At 28.5% G+C, this 27,083-nt stretch overlaps 1 protein-coding gene across 2 annotated transcripts; it reads left to right on the forward strand.

Moving 5' to 3' along the window:
• The first annotated feature begins 23,069 nt into the window (after positions 1–23,069).
• On the forward strand, positions 23,070–25,873 carry LOC130960871 (uncharacterized). 2 transcript variants are annotated; one of them, XM_057886381.1, is made up of 5 exons: positions 23,070–23,301; positions 24,538–24,581; positions 24,722–24,765; positions 24,863–25,163; positions 25,294–25,873. In XM_057886381.1, exons 3-5 carry the CDS (start codon positions 24,760–24,762, stop codon positions 25,590–25,592), a joined length of 606 nt encoding a protein of 201 aa, XP_057742364.1. In that variant the 5' UTR covers positions 23,070–23,301; positions 24,538–24,581; positions 24,722–24,759; the 3' UTR covers positions 25,593–25,873. The 2 variants fall into 2 exon arrangements, with proteins under 2 accessions (XP_057742364.1, XP_057742357.1); XM_057886374.1 differs by lacking the exon at positions 24,722–24,765.
• The last annotated feature ends 1,210 nt before the right edge of the window (positions 25,874–27,083 follow it).

Here is a 27,083-nt window from a genome sequence, read left to right on the forward strand (position 1 = left end):
GCTTTTTTGAAATTATTCTTATGACAATACTTCTTCAAAAATCTTTGACATACTAATTGTGCTCTAAGATATTCGTTACAAAAAATGTTTAATAATTATTTTTTTAATATTTGAGTAAGTATTGTTATGTGGCTCATTTTTTATTAGTTTAATGTTAGTTGTAATTAACTATAGTATGAGTACATAAAAAGTACTTAAACTAATTTTTTTTTGTGTTACACTTTATATATTTTTTATATATTCTTATTATAATTAATTATAATTAATATTAAACTAATGAAAAATAATCCAGATAACAAGTATTAATTTTTGACAATGAGTTATAGTTTAAATTTTATAATTTTTTATTTTTATTTAGAAGTATCGAATTCAAATCTCACTCCTAACTTAAAAAATATATATTTAGATAGTTGGATGTATAATTTTACTAAGCTATCTAAAATCGATGAGTTCATTGTCTCTCATAAGCTCAATAAATTCTTCCCTCTCTACCAGCGTTTTGTTGGTTATGTAAATTTTTAGCAAAACCAAACAATTTCTTAAAGGAATTTTCAGTTCTCTTAAATACATTTTTAAATTTATTACTAATTTCATCATGAACAGTTTGTTTGTAAAGTTTGTTTGTTTATACAGATAATAGAATTATAGCAGTTAGAATTGTGCCTGTTATCCAATTCGGTAACGTGCAGCAAAAATTTACTCTACCACTCTATAAATAGAAGTTCTAAAAATATTTCATTTCATCAAATTCAAATTAAAAAAAATTGTTCTAGCATGTATGAATATGAATGCTGCAAACAGGGCTTTTGCAATTTCTGCTGAAACGAGAAAATTGTAAAATGAGATTTAAGAGCGCTTCAGAATGCTAAAAGATTTTTTTTGTCTTTGAGTAAATATTATTATTTAAATTATTTTTTATTAGTTTAATATTATTTATAATTAATTATAATAGAAATATATAAGGAGTACATAAAAAATACTTAAATTAATTTTTTGTAATTATACCATATGTATTCTTTATGTACTCTTATTATAATTAGTGATAATCAATATTAAACTAACAAAAAATAATTTAAATAACAAGTATTAATTAATCTTATTTTTTATTTTGTTGATAAAAGTATTGGTCTTCTAATTAAGTAACTAGCATTTGTTATTTATTAATCTATTAATGGTAATAATAATTAATATTTTTCTAAAGCCAATTAAGGGAATAAAATTCTTTTAAAATAAAAAAATTAATAACATTAAGAAAATATAAATTGTGTATTTTTTTAATTCTTTGCAAAATTTATGTAGATTTACCATAAATACGAGAATAAATTTGAGTGACTATAATCAAATAGAAAATAAAAAAATATTATTGTATTATTTTTTATTTAAAATTAAATAAAAATTAACTTCGCCTTCAATCTATATCAGGAATGAAACGTTGCCGGTGAAAAAAAAAAAATATATATATATATATATATATATATATATATATATATATATATATATATATATCTAAAAAATCAAATTTTAGCATTAGTTTGCAAATGATGTTATTATTGTACCGGGTCTAATTTTATTACCCAAAAAAGACACATGTAGTAGGACGTTGAATTATAAAATTTTCATACAGTATCTTTTCTTTAAAAAATACTACATTTTTTGTTTTTTTTTTTGTTGAGAAATGATTTTAGGAATGCCATATATATTGAGAAAGTAAAAGTAAAACATCTCTGAAGAGAGAAAAGAAAGAGAATATGTAGTTTTTCTAATTCATTGTATTGTATATATGTAAACAACAGCGAATTAAAAAAAATTTCACAGTAAAAATAAAATATAAAAATATTATATGTATATAAAAAATTAATTATTAAATTAATAATAATGTCTTTATATATAAATATATACCTTTTATTTTAATTTAAATATTTATTTTATATTTTAACTTATAATTAATTTAGTAAATAATTTTTTGTATATACATAAGATGATTGTCAAACTATAAATATAATATGATAATAACTTTTGTTATTATAAAATTTGATTAATTTTTAAATTATTTAATAAATAAATTAAAATACTAAAATAATAATTTAAATAATATATAATTTAAAATTATATTCTCTAGTAAGATTTTATATTAAAAAGAATAATTTTTTTACTTTCAAAACAAACAAATGTCTCCTTTTTATATATATTATTAAATAATTATTTAAAAATTTATCTTTTATATAATTATAGAGTTAAATTTTTATGATATTTATAGTTAAAAAATTCTTTTAACTAACACAGTTATTCATGGTATTTTTTTATGAACAAGTCAATGATAATTAATTCATTATAAATCGAAACTCTATTTAAAAATTTATTGTTAGATTAATAAATTGCTCGCTGCATGTCAATACATAATTTAAATCTTTGATACTTATTCTGTTAAAAAAAAAAAACTAACTTCTAAATAAAATATTAAAAAATATAATTAACTAATTTTATAATAATTTAATATAGTAAATCAAATTTAATTATTTAATAAAAACAAATAAATATTATCTTTATATAGTATGATGATAATTGATCAGTAGCTGATTTTTCATTTCAACTTTTTTTTATTAAATGCATGATAAACTGTTTTATTAAAAACTAAACCCACCAGACTTGGGATCGCATTACCGTCACCTTCCAAGTTCCAACAGTTGGCAACTTGATTCGCATCCACGTCAAATATTATTTGTCATGATCGTTACCTCAACACTAACACATACACACACATATACATATTATTATCACAAATTAAAGTCATAAATTTTCATTTATTTATTTCTATATTTAATAGGCATAATAATAAACAAGCAGTGTCACAAATTAATAAATATGATCAATTGTGACTGATAAAAAATATAATTATATATCTCTAACACAACTAATATATAAGTTTAGGTAGTGTAATAAAAATTCACAATAATGTATTTTAAAAAGATATGCGTATTTTATTTTATTGTCATAATTTATTCCAAAAATAATATGTTGAAACACGTTCCAATCGATATAAGTGAATTGATCAATAAATATATAAAAATATATTAAAGGAAAAATATTAATTAGGGTCAGAGTATCGGTGACGGTGATGAGTCGTGCGTGGGTGTGATATTCTATTCTGAATTCAGATAACTTCAATCTCACTATGACTAAGTACATCGAATTTCAAACGCATCTTATTCTTATTCCCAGAATCCACTTTTTCTTCTTCCTCCTTATTCCTATATCTCATCATTGCAAAACATAACAAGATTATGATGGAACACCCTTTAATTTCTTACTATAATGAAACTATAGAGATCAGTCATATTAATTTCACTTCATTGAGTTCTAAATAAGGAACCCAACCATGCATTTCAGATGACATGGCCTACCAATAATATTCGCTCTCTCATTATTATTGTTTATTGGAGCTAATAACACCGTGCTAGCTTTATTGTCACATTCACCCTTTCATAGATTCGCATATATATCATATATTCATATTATCATCAATTCAACTAAAACGGTGTTCTAAGATCAAATAAGAAATTTTCCCATTTCTTCTCATAAAAATAAATAATTAAAATACAGAGACGTGAGCATTTGAAGGAGTTAATAAAAAAAAAAATGCTAAGTGCCATAAGAAATTTTTTTTTTCATCACCGCTACAACAATATATAGATTACTCTTTAGGGTGATATGTATAAGAAAAATTAAAATTCGTCAAAAAAATAAATTTCCATACAATTTTAACTATGAAAATACATTAATAAAAATTTTATTAAAAATAATATTTTTAACATATAAGTAATTGTAAAAAAAGTTTAAATTTTATTTTGATAAATATTGGCTGTCAAAAATAATTTGTTAGAAAAGTTTGAGAATATATTTCCTGTTATACTTATTAATTGTTAAAAATACTATTTATTTTGATACTTATTGATCATAAAAAATTCTCAACACAAATTTTTAACAAAGAATGAGATGAAATCTTGAATTTTTATAGATTTTGAAGATAAAAAAGAGTAGTATAGTCCTAAACTGAGAGTAGTGTGATGCCAAAATTGATGGAATTCAGAGAAAAAGAGAAATAGTGGAGTAAATTGAAAACAAATGAGTGTCAAAATTGCGTAGTAATTTTCTACAATCAAATTATTAATTCATCAAAAAAACATTGAAAATTTCACATTTGTGATCTTTGTCAAAAATATATATTAATTTTTACACTTAATTATGACTGTTAAAAAATATTAAAATAATTCTCTTTTCTTATAGTACACTTATCCATCAACTTAATTTTTTTAATTTAATAATTCAACAATATATATATAATCTCATATTTTTAAATATTAATAACTAAGGTATAATTAAAAATAATAAATTTTAATAGGTCTATAATATTTTTCTTAAAAAAAACATCTTTTACATAAAATATATAATTATAAATAAAGCTTATGAACGAATAAGATTACGTTTTTCCTAATACATGTGTTTTCATTTTTTTTCTCTTAAATCAAACTTATAATATACTACAATACCTTTGAAATCCAACATAAAAATGATGTGTAATTAAGACTCGCCGTGTAATTCTTTTATGAAAAAATATAGTTAAATAATTTTTAACCAGCTAATTTTAAATAACTATAATTAATAATAATTAATTTTATATTTAAAAAAATAAAATTTAAATAATTATTAATTAATGATAATTAATTCGTATAAAGTATAATTTAAAAATGTTTATTTGTTTGTTGTTAATTAGACCATGTTAATTAATAATTACTTAATGAGATTGTTCTTTTATTGTATATGTTTATTGTTCATAATTATATATGCATATATATGTATATATACCTGTAAAATATTGCCCATTAAGAGAATAGTTATTTATAATATTTAATTTAGTTTGAACCCATTGTCAGGTAATAAAATTTAAGGAGAAAAAATATTAGGGATTAGTCGATTTTGTGATTTATAATTATTAATTAGTTATTATTAATATTTTTAATAGTATGAGATTATTTATTTTTTTTATGATTCAGTATTGATCAAATTTTAATAAAGATGTTAATTCTCTAGACTTTTTCTTTAAAGAGTTCACTACATAATGGCTTTTGTACGTGAAAATATTTGCCTTATAGATCCATGCAGAGAAAGAGCTATTCATGTTGAAATGAAGTTTTAATATAACTCTTGTTGGTTATTAGTTACTAATTGACCTAATTTTAACAATAATGTATTTATTTTTCAATATAAAGTTTCACTTACCATATACATCGATTATACAATACCTACCTGGCATGCTATTTGGGATGAGACATGGTCACCCAACTTATTAATTTCCCCTCATAATAATATATATTATTTGCCTGCAAGACAATCCACTTATTCTTATTAACCAACACAAGTATAGACAGCTTAACCAAAATTATAATAAAGTATCATTTGTTACTCCAAATGATACGCAACGTTGTCTAAAACTTACTAAACTAACTATTTATGCTTCAAATTAAAACAAAAATAAATTAAAGTGACTATGTTAGAAGAATAATAGGGGTTATATATTACCTGGCAGAGAAAAGAGACCCACATGGCACATATGGTTGGGTGAGTGAGTGAAGCTAAGAGTGCGCTGTCATGGCCCATGGGGGTTGGAGGGTCCGAATTATAATATGGGACCATAATATATACATGTAGCTACTTTCTAGGATTATATATTATATAAATTTGATTTGAAACTAATATTTTATTTTATTTTAATTTAACAAAAATATATAATAATATTATAATATTTATTTAATAAATTTTATGAATATACAAATGATACGGTATATTTTTTTATTGATATCAATATTATTTTACTAATTTTTTTTAAAATGATACGCTATATTTTCTTATTGATATCAGTATTATTTCAAAAATTGTATTTAATACACATCTCAATTTCAAATCAATAAAGTCAAAATAATACCCAAAAATATACTATTAGAATTGCTCTTAGGAATGATCTAGATTTATAATTGAGTTTAATTTTGATATATTATCACATGTATCTAATTGCGTAACGTCACATAAGTAAAAATAACTATTTTTTATATTAATAGTGTGAATAATTATCAAAAAACAAATGTAATTATCTATTTGTGTAAAATATTTTATACTATTAATATATCAAAATTAAATTATTTATAATTAATATTTTCATGTGTCAGTTAAAAATTACCAATGAAGTTATAAATTAGTTGTTAATTTCGACAAATTAATAAAATATGTATATAGAATTAAATTTTAATTAATTAATATTAGTTATTTTTAAAATTAATTTTTAATCTTTGCTTTTAAAATTTTAGGATTTAAATTTATAATAAAAAATTAATTTAAAAATATTTATTGATATTAACCGAAAAATTTTGATTTTTTAATTAAACTCTGACAAGTAAATACTCAAGCTAAGGATTACATACACCTAATAGAAAAATATAAATAGATAGCTAGCTAAGAGCATGTTATTTTGGAAAAAAGTGCGGTTCCAAAATATCCTTATTTGTGGGATTGTTGTCGCCATTTTAAGGTTTGAATGATGGAATCGGATTAGGCTGGTAATGAGTAAAATGGGATAGGATTTATATTCTATTTTAATTCTATTTGTGGATTGAAATTTTTTTAAAATTTTATTTTATTTTATTTGTGGATTGAGAATTTTTTAACAATAATTTTATTTATATCCTAAAATTTAAAACTCTATCTTACCTAACTCTATCTATAGAAAAATAAAAATATTTTAAATAAATATAAAATTTAACTATTTTAAATTTTATACATATTAATAAAATAAAAAATAAAAATTAAGTTTAAATTAAAAATAAAAATAATAAAATATTAAAAAAATTTAACATAAAATTACAATATGATTATTAAATGGCTTTTTTATTTATATACGCATGAAAAAAACATTATTTCTCATAATGAACATAGTTTTAGAATGTTCTTAAATTGCGTATGGTCATTTTGTGTGAAGCATCAATAAAATAGAATTAGCCTCCATTTTAAGAGAGGCGAACACAAAATAGATGAAGAGATAATGTACGTTAGAAAACTCGCTCCAAAAAAAACAGCAATTAAATGGAGCAAATTATGTATACCAACTATGAAATGGAGTAATCTATGACTGACACACGCAAAATAACAACTTCAATGGAGCTAAACATTAAATGGCTACTGCTTATCTCTCCCTCCGCTTTTCTCGAATTCTCCTCGTACACATAATCAAAACACTATGGACAAAGGTTAAAAGAGAAATGAAATTTTAAAAATGAAATATATAAATATTGGTTGATTATTGACAAAAAAAATAATTTTAGATTTTTATTTTGATGTGTGTCTATGGGTACATATGAAAGTTTAAATTTAAAGATGGATAAAATATTGTTTTAGTTCCTACTATTTAAATTAAATCTTAATTTTATTTGTAGTGTTGTTTAGTCTTTTTTCTTAAAATTATTTTTAAAATATTTTTTATTATAATTTTTCTTTAATCAAGTGAATCTAATTCATCCAAAATTTAGTTTAAAAAATAAAAGTCATTTTGTACTTAAATTATAAATGCTATTTATCTTTATATATTTTGGACAAAAAAATTTATATGTCTCATATTTTAAAATATTAAAATTATTTTTGTATTTTTAATTAATTAAAATTTTTATTTATTTTTAAATTAAAAATTCAAAAATTTATTTATCGCTTTTTCTAAAAATTAAGTGATGAGTCTAAAAATCGGAGGGAGAGAGATAAGGAGTGGCCTATTTCGTGGTCAGCTCCATTGAAGTTTCTATTTCGCTTATGTCGGTCACAGATTGCTTCATTTTGTGGTTGGTATACATGACTTGCTCCATTTCGTGGCTGCCTCTCTTGGAGTAGGTTTTTTGACACGCACAGTATTTTTTCTTCTATTTCGTGTTTACCTCCCTTAAAATGGAGCTAATTCTATTTCGTAAGAAATAGCCATAGGCAATTCAAGAACACTTTTGAGCCATGCACATTATGAAAAATAATGTTTTTCTCATGCGTATATAAATAAAAAAGCCATTATCAAATAATTTAGTAGTTATTTTAATTTTTTATAAAAAAAATTGTGAATTTAACATTCATTTTTTTTTATTATATATATAACTTTTATATATATATTATATAATATATTAAAAGTGTCAGTAAAGTAGAATAGGTATACCCAAAATTTGTACTCTACTCTATCCACAGCGAATAAGATAAATAATCCTATCTAAATAAATTAGTTCGGATTGAGTATCCACAAATAAAATATAAATTGCCAACCTTAAATCAAATCATAAATTATTTTATCTATATATATATATATATATATATATATATATATGTTATATGAGTAATATTAAAAAATTAGTATATTTTATAATTTATAATTATTAAATATCTATTAAATTTTAATAAAAATGCTGGTTTTTAAATTTTCTCGTACTATATTTATGTGCGAATCTCCTTCCATTGACTCGGGTCTCACCCCACCACTACTGTGCCATTATTCATTCGTTGTTACTCATTAATCGAGTGTTGTTTACTTAATTAATCTATCATCCATAATTTGCCAACCATATATGTATGTAATAACCACTAGGAAAACGATTCTTTTTTGTGTTTTTTCTTTTTAACAAAATTATACTAGCACGTATCGAGCCCCTATACTCTGCGTAAGGGCGTTGTAACATTGTATTTAGAACAATGAATATACCTTCAATCTTGTCGGTGGCCTTTCTTCCTGATGAATAAATTAAAATTGTCCTTCCTTCAACTCAACTAGTATAAATTTGGGCAAATCACTATATTAAGTTAAGAAGAGCAAAAAATTACACAAATCCGCCAAATCAAAAATTATTTCATGAATCAACCGATACACATTTTTATATAGTTCGAATTAAGTTGTTTCGAACTTGATTTACATGTAATTCGAATCAACTTGATTCGAATTATACACAAACGCACACACCCACTAATTCGAATCAACCTGATTCGAATTACACACATACAATAATTCGAATCAGGTTGATTCGAATTACACTCTGATTTATTAAAAAAATTAATAATTTATTGAAAAATTTATTAAAAAAATAATAATTTAAAATTAAAAAAATATATTTTATTTCATACATTAAAAAAAAGCTAACAAAATATTTAATTACGAGATTTTTTTAAAATATTAATGAGCTATCAATTCGAATTCCATACAATACTCTTTTGTCCATTTTTAACTGTTCATGAATATTTTTTAATAAATTTTTTTAAATTATATGGTGAGATATTACGTTATTCAAATTACACATCATGAAGTTCGAATCGCTCTGATTCGAATTATATGGCGAGCAATTCAAATTCTATACAATACTCTTCTGCCCATTCTTGATAGCTCATGAATATTTTTTAATAAATTTATTTTAATTATACCACAAAAAAATATTTTATTCTATGTAAAATAATTTAAAAAATGGCTTTAAAAATATTAGAAGTACTATAAAAATTTGTAATGTTCTAATGACTTAGGTAAATACATGCATGTACACAAATTTTAAATAAAATACTCTACATAGTCAATAATAATTTAGAAATTAAAAAAATATTTTATTTCATCCAAAATAATTAAAAAATATATTTTATTCTATACAAAATAATTTTAAAAAAATGACTTAAAAGATGTTATGAGTACTATAAAGTTTATAATATTCTAGTGATTTAGGTAAATACATGATAAAAATATATTTTTTTTTAATTTCTAAATTATTATAGACTATGTAGAGTATTTCTTTAATGTCCTAAGTCATTACAAATGTTTATAATACTCCTAACATCTTTTAAGCCATTTTTAAATTATTTTGCATAGAATAAAATATTTTTTTGTGGTATAATTAAAATAAATTTATTAAAAAATATTCATGAGCTATCAAGAATGAGCAGAAGAATATTGTATATAATTCGAATCAGAGTGATTGAACTTCTCCATGCGTAATTCGAATTATGTAATATCTCACCATATAATTTAAAAAAATTTATTAAAAAATATTCATGAACAGTTAAAAATGGACAAAAGAGTATTGTATGGAATTCGAATTGATAGCTCATTAATATTTTAAAAAAATCTCGTAATTAAATATTTTGTTAGCTTTTTTTTAATGTATGAAATAAAATATATTTTTTTAATTTTAAATTATTATTTTTTTAATAAATTTTTTAATAAATTATTAATTTTTTTAATAAATCAGAGTGTAATTCGAATCAACCTGATTCGAATTATTGTATGTGTGTAATTCGAATCAGGTTGATTCGAATTAGTGGGTGTGTGCGTTTGTGTATAATTCGAATCAAGTTGATTCGAATTACATGTAAATCAAGTTCGAAACAACTTAATTCGAACTATATAAAAATGTGTATTGGTTGATTCATGAAATAATTTTTGGTTTGATGGATTTGTGTAATTTTTTGCTCTCCTTGGCTTAATATAGTGATTTGCCCTATAAATTTATTGCATCAGCTGAAACCTTTTTGAATATATGTAACACATAATTGTTATTTATGTGATAGATAGAGGTTATACGCTAATTGAGATTGTCATCTATAAATATACGGAGTCTTGTCTCGTGATTAATATGTTAAACCGCATTTTATAAAATTAGCATAATTTATTATTTTTATTAGCAGTTAATTAATAAATTACTTATACAAAAATATTTAATAACAAAAAAATAATAAAAAATAATTAAAACTTATTTTATATAATATTTATTAAGTAATATTAAATTAATAAATATTAAATAAAATAAATTTAGATTTTTTGTTTTTCTAATATTATCGTTAATTATATTAAAAAATTCAAATATACCAATAAAATGAAAATATAAATATAATATTATCTAAAAATATTAATCAATATAAATAAAAATTGCTGATTCGAAATTTTTCTCTATATTAAATGTTTGAATTTGAATTGTCCACACATGAGACGAATTTTCATTAAAATTATATGTCAATAATGTTGTATCTATTTGTTCCTACCCTGACCCAACGGTATGACCCAGGTCCAAATACACCAAAAGGCTCAATCCAAAGATTGGCCTTCGTTATTCACCGACCTCTTCAAAAGAGGTCGGACTCAACACAGACTTCTTTCCAAAGAAGTCGGGCTCAAGAGATAGCTGGCAGATAACACTTATTCAAATAAGTAACTGCCCCTAAAATCTCTCAACCCACTTCTAGAAGTCATATCCCAACAATCCCTAGATAAAAGGGACGGTTATCCACCTAAAAAGGTGGCACTACTCCAACGGTGGTTATTGGATCACCACTATAAATATCCTGACACCCCTCAGGTATCTCTAAGCCCAATACTCTCTAGACCTGCTCACACCCTTGCTAACTTAGGCATCGGAGTGTCTTTGCAGGTACCACCCCCATTCACTCACGAACACAAGTCGGAAGGAGGCTCCAACGTGCAAATCAGCTCGGAAGCCACCATCCGCGGGCGATTGGGCCAACAAAAGCCATCTATCTTATTAATCTCCGGTTACCCACCGTAACATTGGCGCCGTTGCCGGGGACCTGGAGCTCAACTCTTGATAATGGCGGATGATCAATAACATAGTCAGACAACCACTCGACATGAATAAGATGCAAGCATGTTAAAAAGAAGCTGGAATACAGTTTCTATGGATACCAGAAATCCCGTAAAAACTTCTCCCAATGGGCAGAGGATATCAAATAGAGATGATGATTCTACTTCTACAGTTAAATCGGATTAAAAGAGAAGAAAGCACCGTCCCAAGGCCATTGTAGAAAGCAAACCAAGACGAAATCGAAAGCCAATTGAATAAAAGAATTTTCAATTCAGAAAATTCAATTGGCAAAAGAAGTTACATGAAAAAAAAAGAGACGAAATCGAAAGCCAATTGAATAAAAGAATTTTCAATTCAGAAAATTCAATTGGCAAAAGAAGTTACATGAAAAAAAAAAGAGACGAACTCGAAAGCCAATTGAATAAAAGAATTTTCAATTCAGAAAATTCAATTGGCAAAAGAAGTTACGTGAAAAAAAAAAGACGAACTCAAAAGCCAATTGAATAAAAGAATTTTCAATTCAGAAAATTCAATTGGCAAAAGAAGTTACGTGAAAAAAAAAAAGGAAAAGGGAACGTGACTAATCCCAACCTCTTCGTGAAATAGGATGGACAACGACATCTGTGCCAACATACAATCTCGGAAAAATGCATGATACCCACTCATGAAATGGAACAGTTGCATGTTCCAAATACACAGCATCAGCCAATTTGAACGCAACCCAATCCGACAACGGAGTGATGAATCCAGTTTTTTCTTCAGTGGATTCACCTGTCAATTACAACAGTGAATAACACAAAGAATTCTTATGGTACATCTTTCGTTGGTTGCTCACAAATTACATCACTGCCAATGAATATGGAAAGAAATATTCCTGTGATAGAATTTGATGTTGTTTGCACACCAATAAAGATGGATGTCTTCCAGGAAGAAAACTGGAATCCGATCCAAAGAAAAAAGAAAGTCGGGGTGACAAAGGCCCAGTCTTCATTGGAGGGAATGATGGTCAGACTTTACAACAAGGTCGGATGAGTTGGGAGCTCACAAAGAAAATCCGACCTCTTTTAGAGAGCTCACGAATAAAAGTCCGACCTATTTTAAAGGTCAGGCTTTACAATAAGGTCGGATGAGTTGGGAGCTCACCAAAGAAAATCCGACCTCTTTTAGAGAGCTCACGAATAAAAGTCCGACCTCTTTTAAAGGTTAGACTTTACAATAAGGCCGGATGAGTTGAGAGCTCACCAAAAAAAATCCGACCTCTCTTAGAGAGCTCATGAAGAAAAATCCGACCTCTTTTAAAGGTCAGACTTTACAATAAGGCCGGATGAGTTGGGAGCTCACCAAAGAAAATCCGACCTCTCTTAGAGAGCTCATGAAGAAAAGTCCGACCTCTTTTAAAGGTTAGACTTTACAACAAGGTCGGATGAGTTGGGAGCTCACAAAGAAAATCTGACCTCTTTTAGATCCCATGAAGAAAGTCCGACCTCTTTTAAAGGTTAGACTCTACAATGAGGTCTAAAACCTCATTGCTCAGAAGAATCCGACCTCTTTAGATCCGACAAAGAAAAAGTCCGACCTCGTTTTGGAGTCTGTAAAAAATCCGACCTCTTTCACGATCAACTCTACAATGAGGTCAAAAACCTCGAAGAATATCAGAAAGAGATTCCGACTTCTTTTAAAGATCAGAGTCTACAATGAGGTCGAAAACCTCCAAGCTTAGAAAGAAAGTCCGACCTCTTTCCAAGCTTAGAAAGAAAAATCCGACCTCTTCTAAAGATCCAAGCTTATGAAGATAATTTGACCTCCTCTGAGGATTCAAGTCTACAAATAAAAATCCGACTTCCTTTAAGAGCTTACAAAGAAAAGTCCGACTTCTTTCTTGAGGTACAACTTCGAGAACCAGACCCCAAGCATAAATGGCCATGAGAAGTTCATACGAAGAAATTTCTCAACTGACAACCTCGTCTTGATCCAAAATGACATCGGACCAAAAGCGGACGAAGAAAAGCCAACACCAAAATGAAAAGATCCAACAAAGTCACTTAAGACTTGAAAAAGAACTACTACAACATACTCAACTTACTCGAAAATAATCTACCTAGATTGTACCATGTTTACAACAAAAGGGATACTACAACTAGAAAGTGCACCTTACTCCTTAATGCACACTTTTTCTGACTTGAAGTGATGAGATCCAAAGTGGCGTAAGAAGTTATAAATGCAAATCGTAGTCCGACCTCATTAAGCCACTTGTACTAAATCAAACTGGCAAGGGGCAAAGCCTAAAACGAATTGCACAAATAACTTAAGGACAACGTGATCATAATCAAACATCAACACGAAGAGGATGTAAACCCGACGTCACAACAATTTGTTTAAAACAAATTGAGAAAGGATGACGATTTATAAGAATGCCTCCTCAAGCCAAGAGATAAGTATCCGACCTTACTAAGTTGACACAACAAGTATAAAACAAGTTATCCGACCTCCCAAAAAGAGAGTCCAAAATAACTTGTAAAAGTCACATAGCAACAAATAGTAAGATTCAAGAATGGCATGACTGAATACTCGAGTCCGACTTTATGAAGCTCGACCTCGAGTAGGGGCACTGGCTTATCATGAAAGCTAAGTCCAAAATTATTAAAAGCTAAAGACAACATTCTACAATGATGCTAGAGCACGAAAGAAGAACGTGACCCCCTTCCAGAAACCTGAGAGCAAACTCAAATAAGGAAAGAGCTCTTGAGACAAAGGATGGCTACGAGATTCGCCGCAAAAGACCTCATCTTGATAAGAAAAAATATCAGGCTACTGAGTTCGGGCGAATGAAAGCTGACAACAAAAAGGATAGGACCCTACAAGATTACTGAGATCTTAGGAAAAGGTTATTACAAGGTGACTGATTTAAACAGCACCGAGCTACCAAGGTCGTGGCATGCTTGTAACATGAAAAGGTACTATAGCTAAAAGCGAACTCTACTCCCTAATATACTCTTTTTCCAACTTCATGATTTTTTTCCAAAAATTAAAGGATTTTTTCTGAAGAAGGGTTTTTAACGAGGCATCATAGTAGAGACTAAGGGATCATAGATAGTGAAAAACCCTTAGTAGCAGTGAAAGTACCTTCGCAAATAAATAAATATCTTTTATCTCTTAAATTCCTTCTCGTTTTTCTTTCTTTCTACGAAACGCGCCGACTTAAGCTCGATAAAGCGTGAAAATCCCATGAACCGACCTAGATGGTCGTCAGGATAAAACGACGAGGTACAAGTCGGTGTAAAGAGGTTATAAAAGTCGATCGTAATAAAACTCGGAAATTATCTGACTTACAAGTCGAAAAAACCGAGATAAAAGGAAACGCATCGCAAAAATAACCTAAATCATAAGAGCTCAATAAATCAAAAATTGAGTATAAGGAATACCAAAAAGAGATAAGGAAACCTATTGAAAGCACTAAGGCAAAAGGCTGTCCCGAGTTGTTAAGGAAAACTTAACTTAAAGAAAGGGACAGTCAGCCAAAAAAAAAGGTTTTTCAAAACAAAGATCAAAAAGATTTTTTCTAAGATTACTGAAATCTTAGAAAAGGGCTACTACAAAGTGTCTAATTTCGAGGGTGAAAAACTACCCAGGTCGCAACACACCTCCAACATAAGGAGATAAAACAATTCCTTATGAAAATTGATTTTCTACAATGAACACACACCAATTGAAGCTCGATAAACCGCGAAAGTCACGGGCCGATCATATAGAAATCGCCTGGATGAAGCGACGAAGAACCAATTGGTGGAAAGAAGTTACATATGCGAATTGGAAAGAAAACACCTCGAAACAGCTCGGGCCAAACGGGTTGAAAAAGTTGTGTTTAGAACAAGTCGCAAAAGTAACTTAACTAAATATGCCCCTTGAAGCATAAATACGATCTAACAACTCGATCCACACGGATAACAAATGGATCGTACAAAATCTCAAGCCCACAATCTCATCTCTACAAGTTCTAAAAATAAACGACCTAGTCGTATAAAATGGAACACTTTCACAAAAACAAGTTGTTCCAAGAAAACTCGTTCTAGCATTCACAACAACATAAGGATAACTTGGATTAAACGAGTTATGCCAGTCAACCATATTTTCAACGAAATTGTGTTAAGCACAAGTCGTGTCTATCTAAAAGCAAAGCTTTAAAAGTGATTTGTATCAAAATGAATCACTTCAACCAAACGACTCGTATAGAAACGAGTTAAAAAGGAAGGATTGTAAACGTTTTTGAACAAAATCGAAACGTAAAAACTATCCCCCAAAACAACTTGGATAAAACAAGTTGTATTATACACAAGGACGACAACCTTGTAAAAACTAGAAAGGGGAGGGAATAAGCATATAATCCCTTCACCTAAGGCGCCAATTTATGCTCGACAAAGCGCAAAATCACAAGCTGACCTTTTCAATGGTCGCTCGGATAAAGCGACGAGGTATAAATTGGTGTCCAATGGTTATAATATGGCTTGATGATTTAAAACAACTCAAGCCCATGAGTTGAACAAAATCGAGTAAAAAATAACCATATGATCTAAGTAATTTGTATTAAAATAAATTGCGCAAAACAACTTGATATATAACGAGTTGTGCTTCAAAAAAGTGACTTGTATAAAAAACAAGTCATCTAGAAAACTCAGAATGAATGAGTTCAACAAAAAAAGGCTTCATTCGAAAATCCTTTCTGCTTGATTGCTCGAGTCCGACTTCATAAAGCTCGACCTCGAGCAGGGGCATAATGGATAAAGCAACGAAGTCCGATGGTTATAAAGATGATCTGATAGTTTAAAAGGACTCAAAATAAATAATTTGTACTTGAAACAAGTTGTGAAGTCCTAAAAAACAGCTCGAATTTAAATGAGTTGTATGAAATTAGATCAAGAAATAGCCACGTTTTAATTAAACGATTTGAAATGAAACAAATCGTAAGACCTTAAAACTACTCGCATCGAACGAGCTAGATGAGGTTATACTAAAAAATAGTTACGAGTTTTGAAATAAACGATTTGTATCAAAAAAAGTCGTAAGAAATCAGAATAAATTTTAGAAAGGTGATTTGTATTAAAACAAGTCATGCATCCTCAAAACAGCTCGAACTGAACGAGTTGTACAAAATTAGGATAAGAAATGTTTTCTGGTTAAGCACGATGTGCTAAAACCAGTCATACAAAGCCTACAAGCCTTAAATAACTCAGAAAGAACGAGTTGTACCAATCAGTCTTAGAAAAAAGACTTGGCTAAAAACAAGTCGTTTAAAGAGGGAAAAGTATTTATAGCACGCTAGGGGCATAAGGGTAAATTGACGCGATCATTAAAGAAACGCGCTGTTACCAATGTAACTGCTCCCACGTGTAAATGCGAAAACCCCAACAGACGCGACGTTTGATTAGACTTGACGGTTAATAAATTTAAAATCACGTCAGTTTTAAAAGTCACGTCAGCTACAGACCAAGTTCAATACTCGAATCCAACTCATAAGCAAAAAAGATTGGACTCGAGTAGGGGCACTGTTCCTACCCTGACCCAACGGTATGACCCAGGTCCAAATACACCAAAAGGCTCAATCCAAAGATTGGCCTTCATTATTCACCGACCTCTAGGTCGGACTCAACACAGACTTCTTTCCAAAGAAGTCGGGCTCAAGAGATAGCTGGCAGATAACACTTATTCAAATAAGTAACTACCCCTAAAATCTCTCAACCCACTTCTAGAAGTCATATCCCAACAATCCCTAGATAAAAGGGACGGTTATCCACCTAAAAAGGTGGCACTACTCCAACGGTGGTTATTGGATCACCACTATAAATATCCTGACATCCCTCAGGTATCTCTAAGCCCAATACTCTCTAGACCTGCTCACACCCTTGCTAACTTAGGCATCGGAGTGTCTTTGCAGGTACCACCTCCCATTCACTCACGAACACAAGTCGGAAGGAGGCTCCAACGTGCAAATCAGCTCGGAAGCTACCATCTGCGGGCGATTGGACCAACAAAAACCATCTATTTTATTAATCTCCGATTACCCACCGTAACACTATTAATTATACAACCACTGTTCATGATAATCATCTTATTCATCATGTTTAGTGGAATTTTCTAGGAGGTAATTAATTTGTTATTAGCATATTTGCTTCAATTAGACGATGATAAAGGAAACAATTATTTACAAAGTTTATGTTCAATCTAGACCGTTAACTAATTTTTCCCAAAATAACACGCATTCCCTTAATTAAATATATATTAAAAATTGGTCATTATCCATGAACGTTCTGAAAAGTAATAAGAACCAAATGGAAAGAGTCTATAGATTGATCTAGAAATTAATTATCCTAATCCTACCACCACAACAATAATAAATAAATAAATTACTAAATTAGAGTAAAATAGTTTAAGAATAATTTGCACTTTGCAGTGCCACTTTCTGACTACCGATGGCTTTGTTAATGACGCATTAATAATAAATTAATGTACCAATTAAAAGTGTGATAAATGTTCCACGCGTTCTAATCCAGGGGAACTATAATATTTAATGTCAATTCGAATTAATAGCATAAATCTTACAGTCAATTCCAACGAAAATATCTCCAAGGGCATAATGGGAAAATCATATAAAAAGATATGCTGAACAACGGTGGATATTAATAAACCTTGGAAACATTTCTCACGCAAGCTTATAATAATATGTTTGATTGATACATAAAATTTTAAAAAGGCGTGGGAATATATAATGGCAAATTCTGTAGTGCCTATAATTTTGGTGTCGAAATTGCTGAATTTGTCTTTTATGGTAAGTTTTAAATATTAAAAATTTATTTATTTTTATATTTTTTAATTTAAATATTTATTTTTATCTCTTTTTAGTAAGTTAGGCAAATGTATATAGATACCATAGCATGCACCATATATAATAGAGTTAATACTTTATTCAATTTCTGACAATTATCTTAAAAAAAAAATTTAAAAAAATGTCTAATTCAATTATTAATTCTTTTGGGATTAAGTTAAAAAAAATTTTTTGAAACAGAGACTAATCAATTTTATAAAAATAAAGTTCAAAGATTAAATTAAATATTTTTTTGTCAAAAATTTTATTGTCTTTTGAAATAATTATCAAAAATTATTTTAAATTTATTTTTATATAATAAAAATGTAACTAATATTGTTACACAAGATTGCATACAGGATTATTATATTATTATTGAATTTAATTTTGATGTATATAATTTTTATCTATTATATTTATATATTTAAATAAATTTTTAAGTATTTAATTTAAAAATTAGTTATGTTTATTTCTATAACAATACACAATTATATACAAATATTTTAAACTAACACTATATGAAAATAAAAATCTTTATTATTTCTTCTAATAGAAAAGAAAATCATGTAGTTGAGTCATCCTCGTAAGTGTTGTAGTGGGATATTTTTTGATTTTGTAGATGAGATTAACATGTAACTATTACGGTAACATTTACTTTACGTTTTGCTTTATTATTACATAATGAGGTTTTAAGATAAGATCTGCCTTTCGGATGACCCAACTTTGCGTTGGAAAACTGCCTCAAATTAAAAGAAAATATAGCGCTCAATTAAAATTAATAGTACGAGTAGTATTTAACATTTTTTGTTTTATACTGCAAAAGGGTCCATTGTATTTTAGCATTATATGGTACGAAGTGAGCGGATAATAATGATAACAATAATAATATGTTGAAAAACTTTTACGGTGTTTGTTTATAGATACGCGTAAATATAGAGACATAAAATTGTATTTTATAGATAAGATATAAATAGAGATATTAATTATATTTAGTTTTTAAGAATAAAATAAAATAAAATACTAAAAACAAAATATAAAAGATAAAGATATAAAATTTTATGTTTTTATATTTTTTAGTGATAAATTATAACAAATTATAAAATTTAATTTATTTTTTTATTAAAAAAATTTGAGACAAAAAATATAATAATAAAAAATATAATTATAAAATTAATAAAAATAATGAAAGAAAAAAGAAATAAGTTGTATTTTATTAGTGTTTTCGTGTCTTTTCTATTAAGATGAACACAAAATATACTAATTCAATATTTATGAATATATTGTTTTTGTCTATGTTTCTTCCGTCAAATATAATTTTGTGTCTCTATGTCCCTATTTTAGTATTCTGTCTCTGTAAATAAATACCGTTATTATGCCCAAAAATATTTAATTAGTGTATTTTGTATCTATCAAGATAAAAAAACACAATTTATTTATTATTATTTTTTATTATTCTTATTAATTTTTTATAGTTATATTTTTTAACAAATTTTAAATAAAAATAAAAATAAATTAAATTGTTATAATTTATTTTAATTTATTATTAAATAAAATATAAAAATATTAATTTTTATATTTTTATTTTTTATATCTTAAAATATTATTTTATTATGTTCTCAAAATCAAAAACAGTCTTTTAGTTTTATGTGGACCTAGTTTGATGAGATCGAGTGAGTTAATAATAGGTGGAATTGGATTGGATGGGAAGGGCTTCAGATTAACACGCCCATCTAACCCTTATCCACTCTCACGTCAATTTTCATCCTTTGCATGTACAAAATATATAACAATTCCCTACATAATTAAAGAAAGAAAAAAAATACATATAATGCAAGTGTAGAACGATTCTTCATCCACTTGTTTTAGACTTCCTATTCAATGTATTTTAAATATGGAATATTATTACGAGGATAATAATCTTCATTTTTAACCGTACATTTGGATTTGTAGTAATAGAATTTCCAACCTCTCAAAGTTTAACACCCACGGAAAGTTTATTTTTCTTATTTTCTTTTAGGTATTATTATATTAAGCTTGTATAAGATATGTCTAGTACGAGTTGAGAGATGGATTGAAAACTTGTTAGTCGGACGGATGCCAAATTCTTCAATTGAAGCAATGAGGGGGAGGTACCTGCAAAGACATTCTGACGCTCAAGTCAGAATGGATCTAAGAGGTAGAAGGTGTGAGGAATAAATGAGTACTTAGAAGAACCTGAGTTTTCTATTTATAGGTGATGGTGAATATCTTATTTTATCTTATTTGGCTAATATAAGGAAGACGTTTGAATTTGAAAATTGGTTAAGAGTTTCAATGGGTCGATTTTAGACCTTCTAAAAAGGTGACATAGGTAACCGGATTCAGAAGTTATTTCGAGTGTGGAATCTGTGGGCCCGATCCGTAACAAAGCTATACTAAAATTCAGCTATCAAACAAATTATTATATATAATATAAGAATATTTATTAAAAATATACAACAAAACATATCAATATATATTAATTCATTTAGTGATTTTTTTTTACATATACTACTTTTGGTTTAAATATCAGCCAACAAATAAAAAACTTGTTGTTTTCCAAAAATAAAATTTTAACATAAGATAAATAATAAAAAAATAAAATTATACAAAAGCTTATACTTTATTATAATATAAAGAGTTAGTTAGTATTGATTTAAACTTATGACAAACGATACGAGAAAATATCTAAATTTGGATTTAAGGATTAAAATAGTCTTTTAAAAAATTATGTATGCATTATTTTGTTACCTGAAATATTAGATGTTTTAAAATAATATTTAAAAAATATAATAACAAATCAAATTGATCATTTTATTAATTAGATAATATTTGATCGCAAAATAATTAGTGCACGTGATCTTTGAAGAACATTTTGACCATTAACAAATTTGTGCCCGGAAATAATGTTGATTGTCTAAATAAGCTGGACCTGGTTGTGGAATTAATATGATGAAGAGCATAAAGTTCGTATGCTTTCGTTACTTTCAGGTTTGCACGTTGGATTTATATGATTGAAGATTGATGTTGTTGTGTTGTCCAATCGATGCTTAGAAAAGGATTAAAGTTTGGCACACCATATGCTTCTTATTGCTGGCGCAGCGAAATTTCATTCAAAGTACTATGCTCTTCGAATCTTGGATATTCCCTTTCGTACCTTTTTGATCCCTTCCTTTCTCATTCCCTACAACCATTTTACAAACACTAATAATATCTAATCATATGTTGTGGAATAAATAAATTTAGCTTTTTTTTTTTTAAGATTCTGTGTATAATAAGACTTAATCAATTCAGTTACAGCGGATAATTTCATGGCAACATAGAAATTAAAAGATTATGTAAGATAACTGTAGTTGTAAAGTGAGATATAATTTTAAACAGTAAGATAATGTTTGTTTTGAGATATTGAAATACAGATTGAGAGATTAAAATTTAGTATTATATTTGTTGGTTTAGAGACTAATATTAAAATTTCTGTTTCTGTCTCTAAAATTTTAATATTTTAATACTTTCAAAAAGTGAAGATACAAAGACTAAAATTTGTAGAGATGGAGACTAAAACTTTAATAACATTTTTAACCTAAAATATATTTATTTTAATTAATTAATTCAAATTTTACCCTTTGTACAAATTAAATTAAAATTTTATTTTTGTTTCAATTTTTATTCTTTACTTTATACTAAATAGAATATTGAAATTTATTTCAATCTCTATTTTTTAATCTCTGTCTCTCAGTTTCTATCTTTTCATCAAACGCTACCTCTCGGATGTGGATGATTCATCGGCGTTTAGGTAGAATCATGAGGAATTTAAATGGTACCGCTGCGGATATATATGAGGAGAGGAATTGAAAGTATTGAAAGAAAGTGAATGTGTTGATAAAATTTGGCATGAGTAGATAATGACAAGGTGATTATACTCTTGGTGTCACACATGCTTGAGATGGTCTTTTTGTTTGTCTAAATATAATAGTTAATTTGTGTTGTGATGGTATATTTAGGTTTAGGGATCTTTGTAACTTTTGTTCTTAGATGAAAGTTGAGTTAATTATTTATACTAGATGACAATGACAAAGAAAAATTTAATTGCCTAATTATCATCTTTTAAACACACACTCCGTTTTGGATCGAGATTGAAACTCAACTATCTGAAAAAAAGATCTCACTAAAATACTCCAATACCAAGAGTCCAAGAGTGATTGTGCTATACCTTTTTTATGTTAATCATTTTGATAGTGCCTTCATTGGACAGTGGAAGAGATGCTGGGCTTTTTTCTTTTAGGTTTGTTCAGGACGTGTTTTTGTTTGGGCTTGGACCCAAAAGTGTTACCAAAAATTAGCAGTTATTGGGCTTGGACACACAATTGGCCCATTTAAGCCTAATGATGACGTCACACCTCTCTCCCTTCACGTGGTTTGTTCTGTTTCCGACTTTTCGTTCATTCCTCTTCACCTCTAAACAAGGAAAACTGCTCCACATACACACAGAGTGTAAAAAAAAATAAGATAAAAATAAAAAAATAAAGAAAATGGAATATTGACCGTTCATTTTTTTCCCCTTTTAATTTCACAAAACCTCTTTGATGTGCTTCATGAGCGCAGAGCCACAGAGAGGGGCTTCACAAAAACAAACTCTAAACCCTCCCTCTCTTGCTTCTTTCTTTCTCAACCATCAAACCCATTTCCCATTCGCTTTTTATATTCCAACAATGGGAAAGCGCAAACGAATTTCTCATCAATCTCACCCCCAATCCGATCCTCACAACCCTTCTCCTTCTTCAACCGGTACGCTTTTGCTTTTCCCCTTTTTCTGTTCTCTGCTTTCATGGGGTTTTCTTACTTATTACTGTAATGTGATCATCAAATTTAAGTTAACGATTAAACAATATTCCTTTTTTTTTTTATAATATATATAACTTTGAAAGAGGTGCCATTGATGGAGGCACTCGAGAAAACGTGATGACTCTGCAAACTCTTTTTTTTTTTAATTCTTTTGAATTTCGGGTGTTATGCGCATTATTACTGCACTTGTTTATTCTTCTGTGATTTCTAGACGAGAAAGTCAAGAAAAGCAATTTACTTTGACTTTGCTTTACCCTTATTCAGCCCTGTTCTATGTGGTTTTAATTTCGCTCGAGGGTTTCATGATCCTTGAAAAGTTTATATTTTTCTTTCCCTAGTTGGATGTCTTTGTTACTTCGTCAACATCTTTGAAAATCTAGTGGATATAGACAGTTTTTATTTAGGTGGATAGCTTTCCTAAGCTAAGATCAATCTAAAATTGGGGAAAAATAAACGAGTTTACATTGTTTCCTCTTTTTGCCTTACTTTATTATTTGAGCTCATTTTCATGTGTTTTAGCGTCTTCTATCCCTATAGTTTGATGACGTTCTCTTTTTAAATGGTTTTGTTATTACACTACTGCTCTTTTTTTTTTTTTTTTTCACTTACACATTTTAGAGATAATTTGGGATGTTAGTTTCATAAGTTGGATCTCAATTGTCTTTTGCACAATGTTCATTCTCCATACTTATGTGCATTGCCATTAAAGGTGCTCACTTTCTGCAATTATTGGCTTAACAAATTGCGATCATCTTTAGACATGATCATATTGCATTTATACCTCAATTTTTGCTGTGGTTTTTCCAGATGGAGTAGCATTGAGATTATTAATAGATATGAGTTTGTGTGGGTGGCTTTGTTGGATTCTGTGATAATAGTGAAATTGTTCAGAATTTGTGACTTGTTGTAGCATGCTATTTGTTTGCTGGCTTGGGTGGTTTGGGAGTTGGTCAATCTATGTCCAGTTTCTTATGATAGCAAGATATCTAAGGTGGCATTGCATGCCGGACGATGTCATGTTCATGAATTTTTGTCTAGAAGAAATTAGGATGGGCAGAAATTGTCCCATTTATCTTTTGGCCTTTTTGTTTTTTTGCTTGTTTATTTGTACTTGGTAATATATGTAAGTGATTGCCCATGTAACTAAATGCTTGTTTTGGTATTTTATTAATTTTTCAGAAGCCATTCTCCACTCTTCTAACATGGAACTATTGTCAGATGAGGTTGGCTTCTTTTCTCTTGATTAATGTATTTCCTCGTGTAACTTTTGCTTTTGTAAATTCTAGTCTCTTCGTTCTTATTCATTTTTCATCCTTACACCATTGGTTGATGAAGATGGTTATACATGAATAAACTTGTGCAGATACAGAATGTACACTTCTGCTTATCTTTGGAAGTAGTATGAAAGTAATTCACAAGCATCCACTGCTTTCTTTTGATTTCCTATTACTTAGTTGATAACATTGACTTCCATCATTTGTCAACTTTCTATGCGTCTTTGCAGAAACCTTCACATTCAGGCAACTCTAGTGCACCCCCTATGCAACCCGGACTGGATATGACAGATGGATCCATGAAGCTACTGAATACCCATCCAACTATGCCGCATCATCATCATCAGGGTCTTGGCCGTTCAATATTTTTGAAGCGTTCAAGACATTACTATGGTCACCAGTATTCACGGCGCAACTCTGCCAATCATGCCAATGCATCGTCTTCTCGTGGCAAGGGTGTTTCTTCGTATGATGATAGACTTCCTTTTAAGTTGGCTTATCAACCCAACTCACAATCGAGACAACTTGTTGGTGAGTCTTTAGTGCTTATATTCCTGCCACACAAGTTAAAATTTTCAATTTTATAGTAGTGTTTCAGAATTCAGATCATTTCACTAGAAAAGTTGATCTTCGTTTTCTGATTATCCTTTTTCCCCCCCAGAATACAGAGAGAAGACATTTTCCAGACCGGAGAGAATCCGGTCAAGTTCAATAACAATGGATGCAGTATCCCCCGATGCAGTGAAGACGGTATGCGCGATTTGTCAGAAGCCACTGAGGCGGAAATTTAATCTTCTCGGAGGTTCACTTTCTTGCTGTGAACTCTCTGTTGTGGCCGTTTTAGTATGTGGTCACATTTATCATGCGGATTGTCTGGAGCAGAGAACTAGTATTGAAGAAATACGGGACCCCTCATGCCCTGTGTGTTTAGGTCTACTTCTGCAGGTCAAAGGACAGTAATATTTTCCAAGGGGATGAATGTTACAACATGAAGTTGAACATGTGCAACTAATGATGAAAGGTTTTTTGGAAGATAACAAAATGGAAGACAATGAGCTCAGCTTGGATAATATGTTGGAGACTATTAGTATCAGTCAACAGAATCTCTGGTTAATCTTGTAGGGTTTGAGAATTGGGAGAGATTGTGTAACTTATTTTATACTCTTAAAATAGTTATCACTTATCAATAGATGCATAGGGTATCATAATAATAGTATGTAACAACTTAAAAGCTTTACTTATCTGAGTGATGGATGACATATAGATTCTAGTAGCTGTAAATGTTTCATGATTTCAAATTTTCAATGACCATACTAATTGAAATTAGTGTTCAGTTTTGGCCCTTTTAGTGGAAAGAGAAAAAAAGGTAGTATTGGCTTAAATGCAAGGTAAATAAATATAAGCAAAAAACTGTTGGTCATATGATATTTAATTCTTTTATCAATTAGGTCAAGGGGTATATAAAATCAGTCATTAATATAAAATATATATTAAAAATAAATTATTAATATATTTTTATATATAAATATACTGTGATTGGTATTAATGTATGTATAATATTTTTTATTTTATTTTTGGTTTTCCACGATATTTTCCAACTCAAGGTTGCTGTATTTAAGAGTCTGTTGGCCAATAAATTACTGTATGCACAAGGTTCGAACTCCCGATATTTGTTTAAACGGACGAGTGAGCTGACCACTCGACCAACCCAAGTTAGAGTTATTTTTTTCTTTTTATTTTATGCCGTGGAGATGAACTGAAAGAAAGATAGTCAGACGGGGCTTTTAATTTTCCTATCGGAAAACCAAATAGCCCAATTTCTGTTGTTTTCTAAAATCATTGTTTGGAACTAGACTTTGAGGACAAAATAATTTAAAGCACTGAACGCTTCATATCCAAAAAAAATCGACCTTGAGCCCAAATGAAAAAGGCCCGTTCACGTCTTTATTCCTATCACCAGCAATATGAAATTTATCTTTTGTCGGCCCGAAACAGCTATGCCAAAAAAAATTTATATTCAATTTTTAAAACGTGAAATACACTGAACTGAGAATAATACATAGAATTCCACAAAACACATCGTATGTTACAGTAAATCAGTGAAAGAAAACAAAAAGAGAACCACAGTTGTTGGATAGGGATATGCATTTAATATCCTCACCCAACAATACAAGAAAATCCACAAGACACAATAATGGAGAATTTAGAGTGTCACTAATTATTGGGAATGTGGCGTATGATTTTGGGGATTGGGTTATTTTGTCTGCCTCTTAATAACAATTACAGGCTGACAGTTTAGACATGTTGTTCTTGGCCAGCTCAACCCTCCAAAGCTTGGACACTCTCTTAATGGGATGAGGGTCTTAGAATCTATGTCACTTCCACTAGTCACTCATTATTACCAATTTGCATATCTTTGATGAGAAAATATAAGTGTATGGAGGTGTTTTT

This window comes from Arachis stenosperma, chromosome 1 (genome assembly GCF_014773155.1).
Source record: "Arachis stenosperma cultivar V10309 chromosome 1, arast.V10309.gnm1.PFL2, whole genome shotgun sequence".
NCBI lineage: Eukaryota > Viridiplantae > Streptophyta > Magnoliopsida > Fabales > Fabaceae > Arachis > Arachis stenosperma.

What these genes read in the sequence shown, in the direction of transcription:
- LOC130960871 (XM_057886374.1), top strand. Translation starts at nt 23,100, where the DNA reads ATGTGCTTCATGAGCGCAGAGCCACAGAGAGGGGCTTCACAAAAACAA. An exon ending in CCCTTCTCCTTCTTCAACCG is followed by an intron (nt 23,302 to 24,537) that starts GTACGCTTTTGC and finishes TTAATTTTTCAG; the next exon opens with AAGCCATTCTCCACTCTTCT. An exon ending in TGGAACTATTGTCAGATGAG is followed by an intron (nt 24,582 to 24,862) that starts GTTGGCTTCTTT and finishes GCGTCTTTGCAG; the next exon opens with AAACCTTCACATTCAGGCAA.